Source organism: Lentinus tigrinus (genome assembly GCF_003813185.1).
Source record: "Lentinus tigrinus ALCF2SS1-7 unplaced genomic scaffold L226scaffold_38, whole genome shotgun sequence".
Lineage (NCBI taxonomy): Eukaryota > Fungi > Basidiomycota > Agaricomycetes > Polyporales > Polyporaceae > Lentinus > Lentinus tigrinus.
In genome coordinates, this window is record NW_027137947.1 from 65,705 (window position 1) to 76,406 (window position 10,702).

The 10,702-nt window shown below is 57.6% G+C and overlaps 5 protein-coding genes across 5 annotated transcripts in view; 4 read left to right on the forward strand and 1 right to left on the reverse strand.

The window, feature by feature from the left end:
* Positions 1-3,151: 3,151 nt before the first annotated feature.
* Positions 3,152-4,185, forward strand: L226DRAFT_538951 (uncharacterized protein). The gene is given in 5 exon segments (XM_067681595.1): positions 3,152-3,654; positions 3,734-3,836; positions 3,894-4,043; positions 4,060-4,065; positions 4,115-4,185. The coding sequence occupies 3 exon segments, from the start codon at positions 3,598-3,600 to the stop codon at positions 3,974-3,976; spliced, it is 243 nt and encodes an 80-aa protein (XP_067530878.1). The 5' UTR covers positions 3,152-3,597; the 3' UTR covers positions 3,977-4,043; positions 4,060-4,065; positions 4,115-4,185.
* Positions 4,186-5,120: 935 nt separating this feature from the next.
* On the reverse strand, positions 5,121-6,454 carry L226DRAFT_229582 (histone-fold-containing protein). Its single transcript, XM_067673074.1, has 6 exons — positions 6,116-6,454; positions 6,045-6,060; positions 5,965-5,994; positions 5,677-5,900; positions 5,527-5,619; positions 5,121-5,459 (listed from the first exon to the last, which is right to left on the reverse strand). Exons 1-6 carry the CDS (start codon positions 6,284-6,286, stop codon positions 5,412-5,414), a joined length of 582 nt encoding a protein of 193 aa, XP_067530879.1. The 5' UTR covers positions 6,287-6,454; the 3' UTR covers positions 5,121-5,411.
* Positions 6,455-6,474: 20 nt separating this feature from the next.
* Positions 6,475-8,705, forward strand: L226DRAFT_493044 (RuvB-like helicase 1). Its single transcript, XM_067677416.1, has 8 exons — positions 6,475-6,703; positions 6,784-7,003; positions 7,054-7,295; positions 7,348-7,653; positions 7,707-7,867; positions 7,929-8,069; positions 8,118-8,341; positions 8,394-8,705. Exons 1-7 carry the CDS (start codon positions 6,497-6,499, stop codon positions 8,275-8,277), a joined length of 1,437 nt encoding a protein of 478 aa, XP_067530880.1. The 5' UTR covers positions 6,475-6,496; the 3' UTR covers positions 8,278-8,341; positions 8,394-8,705.
* A 951-nt stretch (positions 8,706-9,656) lies between these two features.
* Positions 9,657-10,171, forward strand: L226DRAFT_538955 (uncharacterized protein). The gene is made up of 2 exons (XM_067681596.1): positions 9,657-10,041; positions 10,104-10,171. Exon 1 carries the CDS (start codon positions 9,710-9,712, stop codon positions 10,016-10,018), a length of 309 nt encoding a protein of 102 aa, XP_067530881.1. The 5' UTR covers positions 9,657-9,709; the 3' UTR covers positions 10,019-10,041; positions 10,104-10,171.
* The window catches only part of L226DRAFT_525996 (uncharacterized protein), a gene marked incomplete at both ends in the record, with an annotated part of 937 nt that continues 400 nt past the window's right edge, over positions 10,166-10,702 (forward strand). The window contains 2 exons of the mRNA XM_067679022.1: positions 10,166-10,491; positions 10,601-10,682. Coding sequence (XP_067530882.1) covers positions 10,166-10,491; positions 10,601-10,682 — 408 coding nt within the window. The remainder of the gene's footprint in view (positions 10,492-10,600; positions 10,683-10,702) is intronic.

Below are 10,702 nucleotides of genomic sequence, written 5' to 3' on the forward strand. Positions count from 1 at the left end.
TGGCAGAGTTAGCTGACAGCTCTGTTTCGAAGACACATAGGTACGTTTCCTCGCAGGTCTTCTCCTCAGCTCCCAGGAAAAAGTATGAAGCTATGCGCCCCCCTCCCCTCGTCGGGGGACGCCTGGCGAGATCGCACCCGTAAGCCCGACGGTACGCATCAGAGGGCGCGAACTGCGGATGATGGATGTCAGATCTTCACAGATGATGGATACGCAGGAGCGGCCGTATACGGACATATGTCTGTGTCATGAAAGTCTCATCGTTCCGCGGCGGTGGATGTGCGACACCCCGATGATGTTACATAGCGATTCATAGCGATGGATCGAGACGAGTCCACAGTTCGTGCATACTCACAGCGAGGGGCGCAGCTGATTCAGAGCGCAGCGGGATCTTCCTGCGTCGGCTAGACGAAGAGATGCGTCTTCCAACGGTCGAAGCCTTTGCAGAAAACACCGGGTGCAGCAATCGCGTAGACATGGAGACTGAGGGAATTTGGCACAGTGACGGAACCGGAAAGACCGCGAAACGCTGCGGTCTGATGGCAAGGGCGCTCCTTGCCGCGGGCGGCTCTCCCCCCTCCCCGCCCTGGGGTACCGTGTAGGCGCCCTCCCTTGGGCTCGAACTCGACCATCACCACTGCCGACACTCCTGCCTCGTCTTGTCGTACTTATTCGCCTCAGCCGGAATCAAGGTATGGCACATTAGTGTTACAGAAGACGATACGATCGATAATCCATCTCTACGACTTCCTTGCCCGCTGTCGGCTCGGATGCCCGTCCTTCAAGTGCATCGTCGGGGTAAGCAATTTTTGCGGATTGAATGTCAATACTTCAAAGTCGAGTGAGACGAGGGGATGAGTTTTCGTTAGCCCTTAGTCGAGACTTTGCTCCACTCTGGCTCCACTTTCTCGTCGTTCGAAGTGCGGACCCCGCCTCCCTTGAGTCTCCCGCGACTGGTCTCTAGCGTCCTTCTGTCTCCCACGCATGAGCCCGACCGTTGATGGCCGATGTTGAGCAAGCCCTCGGCTTATTGGCTTGGCGTTGGCATAATCTGTCCGATAATTCCAACGTCATGACTGATTTGGATCGTGATAGGCTCCCTAAAGGCGTGCCGTTCGTCCGACGACCCCATGAACATTCGTGCACGTCGCAGGCGGATATATCTCTATGCACACAAAGTGCGTTTAAACTATAGCTATCAGTTCCTGGTGTACTCCGTTCATTGCTAGGCCCTGGTCGGTGATGCACCACCAACCGATTCTCCGGTTTCGATGTTGATTATCCTCATCTTCCAAGTGTGGTGTTTTTGGCATTCCAACTTGGATCGGCTTGGGAGGGTTGACTTACGTCCGGTCTCCCGCTACACTGCCGACGATGTGAACGAGTCACGTCTAAGAAGGTCGCTCTCAGCCCCAGGGTATCAGCACAAGTACGGCACGAGTTACGGCTTCCCCTGGGCTACCCTGAGAGTCGCTCATCCAACTGCCATCCAGACTCAGTGGTGCTCAGTAGCCTCGCGGTTCTCGAGTGGCCTCGTCTGCTGCAGTTGCCGTAAAACAAGCACAGTACACCCTCTGCCGCCTCGGGCCCGTGGGTCCGAGATCACTTGGTCCACTGATGGTGTTAGTCGAGCCCGGTCCCGAGGGTGGAGCAGCATATTGTTTTGATTGGTCTCTCCTCCTTCGCCGATACTCAGTCTTCAGGAACGCTGCCAACCCCGCCAGGCACTCCAGAGCCTTCATTGTCCACCCTCCAGGTGCGTGATGACTGTTTTACCCGTCTAGACAACGCTAGTACTGACAAAGTACGGATACGCTCGTCGCAGATGCATAACTGTTTAGCTCGGGAGGTTCGTGCCTTTCCGCGGCGCTTCTACGTAAGCGTGACTCGGTGTGCTCTGAAGCTGGCCGGACGTGCACTGTGCTCACCATCAGTCCGTCGACCGTGCGATCATTGACTTGGTCGTTGTCTGAACATGCTCAGAAGTCAGGCCCACATGCATGTGCCGAACGGCTACTCTGAGGCGGTCGCGGTTCCTCCCTCTTCCCCTCGCTTGAGGCGGCTCTCGGAGAAGGTATGCATCGTGTATTGTCGTCCTTCACTTGATCATGACAAAATGTTCTGCGCATGCCAGTCTTCCGCTCCCGGCAGACGACCGCCCCGGTTGCTGCCACCTTCAACCTCTTGAGGGATCATAACCATGCATCCCTATCTGGATCAGTTTGTATGTGATGCGCCACAGAGGGGCGCACTTTGACAGCTTCCCCGCAATAGCTGAGTAACAGTTTGCCCTCTGTATGACGTTCAACCTTCCGAGGCGGAACTAACCGACCATCACGCATGGGTGTCCGCAGACGTACGCATCAGGCGGATAACGGCTCCGCAGCAAGCTTTTGGACTGCGGAGCGACGCACTCGCCGACGGGCAGAGTACGGTACCGACGATGGGACTGGTCAACCGACCTCAGATGGCGCACGAGGATGCGGGATTTACGTCGCGTCGCTATCCTTCTGGTTGGTTGGTGCAAATCCCGCACCATCCATGCCTCAACGAGGAAACATGCACCAGTTCCTGACTAGCCAGTCATCTAACCTCGCTCGGCCCACCTAAAGGTGAAGTATGTCCTTCTTCCGATGATTAGCGTCAGCACTGATTCCGGTAGGACGAGGACGGCCTCATAATACCAAGTCGCCATCCTGTGGGAATTGAAACCGACTGCTCGGCGCTGACTGTAAGTAAACTATGAGTCACGACTCGGGAGGGGGGCCCAAGCCCGGGAGTCACTTCAGCGGCCTGAAGTAGTGCTCTCACTTACTCCTGCGTTTGATCCTCTACCTCGGGATTATATAACGCCTATGTACACTAACAGCATTTGCTTCCGCTGAACGCCACTAAGTACGTCTCGAGCGAAAGATGTAATGATGATGCCTCCCAAAGAGGCGTCGGGGAAAGCGTGCCTGTATCTCAGATTGAAGTGACCGTCGCACTGGGCCCGCTGCTGGCAGCGATCGTCGGCCCAGTCTCACGCAGGCGAGATCTGGAGAGGCTAGATACAATGAACAGTTTCCATACCGAGACTAAACAACGCATACGGTGGGCGGACGTTGGTTGGCTTCCCTAGCCGAATGTCCGCAGCTGGGTGCGCGAACAACGCGCGCACTCCGTCGGCCGCCATCAGCCCCCCATCATCGCCTGCGATTGGCGGCAAACCTGCGCATTAGTCCGTCCGCGTCTGTGTGGTCCCCCGTACGGACGCATCGTTCCCATGCAGGACGCCAGGAACGGTCTGCCCATTCGTCCGCTCATCAGCCTCAGAGAGTCCGCACGGACGCAGCGACTGGGCATGACCTACTGCGCCTCGCGCGACGATCGGATCCGACAGCCAGGTTATGCCACACCGGCACTGCCCTCCCGTCAGCTTACTTGCCGTTCTTTGCACATCGTAACGCGCGTGTCATAACGATGGTGGAGCCTTATAAGTCCTCGCCGGGGTGCCGTCCCGTTCAGTTGCCCTACAACTAGATCCCTCGCTTCGCTCACATCGCTCTTGCCCGCCCGCACTTCTCGAGCTTTCCCCTCACGACAGCACAAGTCAACATGCAGTTCAAGTCCTTCATCACTCTTGCGAGCCTTGCTGCTCTTGCCGTCGCTGCCGTCAGTAATCGTTCTCCTGGCTGGCCTCCTCGTTGCCTCATAACGCGAACTCACTCGTACTTCTCTCTCTTCCGTGTAGCCCAACGAGATCCGCGACACTCCCGACGCCGACCTGACCCTCACGACTCACTTCACCACTGAGACGTTCACTGCCACTCGGGTTCTGCAGAGCTTCATCCAGAGTACGCATGTTTTTCCAGCTTGTTATTGCGCGTGCTGACCTTCACGTTGTTCTGCAGAGGAGCCCTGGGTGACCACCATCACCACCGACACAACCTGGACGGTCGCCCACACCGTCACCCGCCCCGTCCCCACGAACTAAACCTCGACACCAGCACAGTGAACAGGGCTGGTGCGCTCGAAGTCTCGTGTCTCCAGTGTTTTTTTTTCCAAGGTGGGACATTCTCCCCTGCGCTTTTGTTGGGCTTTGCTTACGTCGTCTTCCTTTGTCTCCGCGTAGTACCACGTTCGTTATTGCAATTGTAATCTTTCAGACTGTCTTCGGGGGGTTAGTTACTGCATGTTGATGTTTCTGGCTCGGCAAATGAAGCGTTAGTGAGCTTATCCCCGCGTTGCGTGCACGGTCTCACCGTGCGGTCTTGTTGAGCTCACCAATCGTCCGCGCGGACGTCACCTTCCCTTAGGCGCCTCAGGCGTAGCGGTTTGGCGGAATGATGCGTGGTAAGCTCGAACTGGTAAGCACAAGGTAAGTCTGTACTCAGCTTCAAGTTGCTTCCGGGTCCGTGAAGCTTCGCAGTCTCACGGGCACCGCGTCCCGTCGTCTCCTTCCCGCGCAAGCCGACAGTCGCGCTCCATACACCCCCAATCGGGGACCTGATGGCCTTCGGGGCCGCACTATTGCGCCTCTTTGGTGGTGATGCGAGGATCGAGGGTATTATGCCGGCCCAGCCAAGACGCAGCAGGCCTCACCGCAGCACGCACCTCCTCACCGCCTGAAGAAGCCCACTGTCAACATATGTCAGAGGGGAGCATAATCCTGTGCGACGGAAATAAGGAACATACTGCGGGCGTAGTGCTGACTTGAACATCATACTAGCGTGTCAATGCACTGCACTTGAGTGACGATTGAATTGAAGGGCTCGACTGACAACGGGTTTAGACCCGTGTATGACAGGATCGTCGCTCACCGAGTGGGTCGACCACTTCAAACGCTGAATTTGCGAGCTTCAGGCGGAGCGCTGTGCAAGCATCCCCGGGCCCCGAGCGTAACGCTGTATGTGTATCCCGACTAGGTCCCGGAAGCGAACTCGCGATATATCTTCTTCGTTCAGGTTGAGTGCTTGGCCGTCGAGCATGACATCGTCCGCGCAAGTACGACGGTTGCATATCTGTCTGTTATAATAAGGAGCGACAGTCCGGACAGACTCGGGGACGGTGCCTGCGGATGTGGATGAAGTTAAGTGTTTATATTCGAGAGAAAACTTATCTGCTAACGGAGCGGATAACGTCAGGAGTAGCGTGAACACCATCGGCATGAACGCACTTACTCAGATTTGTTCGAGGCTTCGTCCAAAATTCAGCTGAGTGCGCATTCCAGGTGCCCCCATGGAGTGACCTCTGGTATCGGCTTCGTGGCAATTGCGCATTCGAGCAGTTCCCGATGGAACATAGTACCATGGCTCCAACCTTACTGAATAGTTCATGAGGGGCTGCGCAAATGAGTACAATATACAGACAAAACAGTACAGTTGGAGAGCGACGACAATCAGGACAACATAATAGTAGATGTTACACGGTTATGAAATGGAGCGAGACTCCATAGAGCCAGGTGGCTGGAGCAGCGACTGCAGCTAGAGACGAAGTTACAGTCAGCGTTCGGCACAAAGGAGAGGCAAAGCCCGTGCGACGTACCTGATCCAAATCGACGCCACTTGGGACATCCTCGGGGTTGCCCCCTGCGTTCTCCAGCGCGCCAGTCTGCGAGTCGTCGCGACCCTGGGCGGTCTGGATGTTCGTCAGCACTCGGCGGGTGCGCGTAGGACTTGTGGATGGGAGACTTACAGCGCTCGCGTTGCCTGGCGCTGCGCCCCCCTTCTTCGGTACGCGCCCCGCAGTGTTCGAGCCTGGTGCCCCGCCCGGAGGCTCCTCACGAGGGACGATGTCGATGAGGAAGTCGAACTGGTCCGACTTGCTCAGGGCTTTCGCTATGTCGGCGCGCGAGAGTGTTCGCCGCTTGTTGGAGTCGGCGATGATGAATGCACGCGCCGTGATCTCCGCAATGAAGACTGCGTTTTCCATAGTTTCGCTCGTTGGGATTATACACGCTCCATAGGAATGCCAAGGACGTACTCTCGCAAGCTTTGCAGAAGAGAATCGGAGCTGAGACTCCTGTGAGACTTGTGCGAACCAGAGGCTTCTTCATCACGCACCATCTGCTGCAATCATCTACACAATAACTGCGTAAGCATGACATACCACGCTAGCCTTTCCGTGTGCGTACTTTGACCTCCGGGTCGCTCTTCATGACTTTCTTGATTCGCGCGAGCGGAAGCGGTGGATGGCGGTAGTCGGGAGTCTCCTGCTCGGCCGCATCAATCTGTCTCTGCCAGAACGACCTCAGGAAGTCGTTGAGAGGCTCTCCGGGCTGCACGAAAGGTTTCGAGGACGACATGGTACAGAACAGAGCCCAGGCTTGGCCAAACGCGAGCCACAGACGCGACCTCCTTTCGAGCGGAGTTGGGCAGAATGGGCGCTCTGGGACGCAGAAGTTTTGGCGGAGAAGAGGCGGAGATTGATCAAGTCGACGCGCGTTTCGCGATCGAACACTGAGGACGTCGCGTCCAGGTCGTTCCTCATCATTCCACACGACGAGCTCACTGCCATGTCCAGCGTAATGCGTCCATCGACTGCGGGTGCCTCATCCTCAGCACCCGTCGCACACAACGCCGTTCCCCCGCCTCCTACAACCTCCGCAAGCCGGTCGTCCCGCATCGCGCCCCACTCCCACATCAAAGGCCTCGGACTGAACGCGGAGGGATATGCAGTGGCGGACAGTGGAGGGTTTGTTGGGCAGGTCGCTGCACGCGAGGTGAGTCTAGCTCGTGATCTGGCTCAGGACGGGAACGTGAACCAAGTGTTCAGTGAACCTAACAGTCCGGTTCCGTGTAGGCTTGCGGCGTCGTCGTCGATCTCGTCAAGTCGCGCAAATTCTCGGGGCGCGCACTGCTCCTTGTTGGTCCCCCTGGAACGGGAAAGACTGCACTCGCGCTTGCGATCTCGCAGGAGCTCGGCGCGAAGGTCCCGTTCTGCCCCATGGTCGGCTCAGAGGTCTACAGCACGGAGGTGAAAAAGACGGAGGTCCTCGCAGAGGCGTTTCGTCGAGCAATAGGTGCGTGCTGTCGACGCATACAGTCAACCCGAGGTGCTCAGGCTGCGCAGGTCTCCGAATCAAGGAGACAAAGGAGGTGTACGAGGGAGAGGTGACGGAACTAACACCAACTGAGTCCGAGAACCCTCTGAGCGGGTACGGCAAAACCGTCTCACACGTAATTGTTGGGCTCAAGACCGTTCGCGGAACCAAGCAGCTGCGACTCGACCCGAGCATATATGAAGCCATCCTGAAGGAGAAGATCCAGGTGGGAGATGTGATCTATGTGGAGGCCAACACCGGTGCGGTGAAGGTACGTGTGCAATACACGTTCCGTAAGCTTCAAATTTGACCCGTATGAGTAGCGCGTGGGCCGCTCAGACGCATATGCGTCGTCGTATGACTTGGAGTCAGAAACGTATGTCCCTCTTCCGAAGGGAGACGTGCATAAGCGCAAAGAGCTCGTGCAGGATGTCACCCTGGGCGACCTTGACGCGGCGAACGCACGACCACAAGGCGGCCAGGACATCATGAGCGTGATGGGCAGCTTGGTGAAGAGCGGTCGGACAGAGATCACGGAAAAGTTGCGGAGAGAGGTAAACCGGGTAGTGAAGGGCTACGTCGATCAAGGCGTCGCGGAAGTTGTCCCTGGTGTTGTGTTCATTGACGAGGTATGTCCGGTGCGTTATGCTTGTCCTGAACGATGCATTCAGACGGCGTTCAGGTCCACATGCTGGACATCGAATGCTTCACATACCTCAATGCTCTCCTCGAGTCTCCTATGGCGCCAACAGTGGTCTTCGCGACGAACCGCGGGAACTCGATCGTCCGGGGAACAACTGACATCGCCGCACCACACGGTATCCCACTTGACCTGCTCGACCGGTGCGTAGGTCTCTCCGGCGTGACAGGATGCATGTCCTTACCAATGATGCGCGGTCTCTAGGTGTTTGATCGTTCGAGCGACTCCGTACAACAAGCAGGAGATCGCCAAGGTCTTGCAATTGCGTGCCAACGTTGAAGGTCTGCAGCTTGGCGAAGGCGTGCTCGAGCAGCTGGCGGAGAAGGGCGTGAATAGCTCATTACGGTATGTGTTTTCGTGTTTTCTTGAGCGGTCACTCACGATCTGGCCCAGGTACGCGCTGCAACTTTTGACACCCGCATCGATCCTCGCCGGCATTGCGGGGCGCAAGGAGATCCAGCTTGAGGACGTCAACGAGATGGGAGAACTTTTCCTGGACTCGAAGACGAGCGCAGCTGTCATCGAGGCGCGCAGTAAGGAGGCCGAGGCATAGGGTCTCTCGGAGGGGCGGTGCGAGCGTTGTATAGGTCGTCTTCTGTCGGGTTGAGTAGGGCTAGGTTCGTTCGTTTCGTCTAGACAATGCATTGACTGACACGCCGCCTTTGTCAGGTGGCCTTGCGATGTATTAAAATGTCGACGGACCTTGCGATGGTTCGTACGCTGCGTGTTTCTTGTATTAGATTCCAAGGCCACCTTGGTGTCGCTGTATGTAGGATCCTTCGCCCCTTCGGGACGGTGTACCGCACGATCGCGCAGAAGCCACCCATGTCACGGCGATCCAGGTGAGTGGCGTCCTTCGATGTCCTGCCAAACCACGCACCAGCTTCGGAATACGAACGGTGTCTCGTCGAACGGCCTGCAAGTGCAATACACTTGCCCTGGGTTATACGCCGTCGGCGTTCCTGCGTACCTTGCCGTCAGCTCGCCGTAGGGTGAGGCCCGTCTCGAGCAGCCCGTGACGCACTATGTAGTGTAGGTCAGGTGCGTAGATGTGAGAACGCCGATCCCACGCGCCGAGTCTCTTTCACACTGACGTCGTCAGGAGCATGTCAAGGTTCTCCGCTGGTCAGCTGCAGTCAGCTGCCTACTCGTAGGGACGCTTCTCTGCGCTTCCGACGGCGCGGCAATTCTCGCTCTTAATGGTGCCATTTCCAGGACGGCAGCTGACGGCGACTGCTTCCCCAATTATCTTCCGGGGTGGAAACGAAATGGGCGGATCAGTAGTACTGTGAGTGTGTTTTAAGTTGTGCTACTAATGGGGCGTTATTGGGGCACTGACGGTGCTGCGCGCATCTTGCTTTCGGACCAGGGGCCGAGATGAAGAGAAGGCTGTCAATGTCATGTTCCTGCCCCAAAGGACAGTCCTAGATCGCAGTAGTGCACGCCCTGTGCCACACAATGTCGCGGACTCCCGTACCTGGGAGCCGTAGTGCACCTTCTCTGACTTCGATTCCGTGCAGGTGGACAGAACGCAGTGTCCGAGCTCTTCGAGGATGCGTCGCGATGACGCTATGCTCGAACCGGTCTTCCGGGTGGTGCTGCCACGGGCGGGATGGGTGTGTGTGCATGGCTTCACGTGGCGCGGTGAGTGCCTTCTTAGGGTCTGTGAAGTGGGGCCGTGGCGGAAGACAGCTGTTGATGGCATGACAATGGCGTTGTGGTGTTCGCAGGAGCTATCCCGGCGTATCGCTTCTACGCTCGTTTAGCGAAGCCACTTGTGTGGCCTCTCCGCGGCCGGGTTAGAGGCTCGTGCACTCTACCCCTGCCCGACGTCCATGACCAATTGCGGGTCCAGCGCTGTGGCGGGCGTGACGAGGGGCGACTCCCGACGAGCACCGGGAGTTTCGGGTGCTGGCATGGCCGGAGGGCCTATATCGAGCATGGGACGCGGCCGTGTGTGCTGTTCCTGTTCTGCACTAGCCCAGATGAAAAAGAAGCGCTGCGTGTGCGCGCCGCGCTTCTTTTCCTCGTCTATTCAGTGCACCTGGCCGCAGGTGGTGCGAACGTTGGCTCTGCCCCAGCGGACAAGAGATGCGCGACGTGAGATGAGAAGTGAGAAGGGGCGGAGACGGGAGGCGATGGAGCTTACACGATCGACACACACGCTGCGGCGCACTGGCACTTGGCACCTGGAAGGTCCTCCTCGAATTGTGACATGGATGCATCCACCCTTCGACCGTTCGGGTGCCGGATCTTTGGCGTCTGACCACCCTCTCTTCACTCGCGCCATTTAAGTTGTGTCTGTCCTTGCGCCGCAGTTAGTATATATCTGCCTCCCATCCGCCAGCCATCTCACTCACTCCCCCCTCTCGCCTGCAGCTCAACCTCGTGCCCTCTTCCTTCCCATCGACACATACCTCTGCTTGTCGACGAATACATCCATGATCAACAAGACCCTCCCATACTACCTTGAGGACCGCACCGGGCAGTACACAGGCTCGGACTTCGACGAGGTCTACGACCGCCTGTTCCTGCGCGTCGCGCGTCCCCCTCCATCCCAAGAGTCCCACTTCGCCGAGCCAACGCTGATGGTGTACAACACCGGACGTCGGTCGTCAAGCCAGCGCCATTCGCGCCCACCCCAGCGCGATCCTGCTGTCGTGCTGGAGTTCGGGCCGAACGGGGCGCTCGGGACCGTCTCGTTCGTCGAGTCGGGCGTATCGATGCCCATGGGGCAGTACCTGCGCAAGACATCGATGTTTGCGGGGTGAGTACTCCAGTGTCTGAAGCAATTGTGGCTGGCACTGCTTTGTGCCTGGGAGCTTGCTCCGAGTCCGTGGAGGTTTGTGCTGATGCATGTCCGTGTGCTGTCTCAGGTCGTTATCGCGGAAGTTCGCGGCTGCGAATGGCGAGGAGTATCGCTGGATACACCGCGCAGTGAAGGGTCATGAGTGGTCGGTACGTCTCCGAACCCCCCC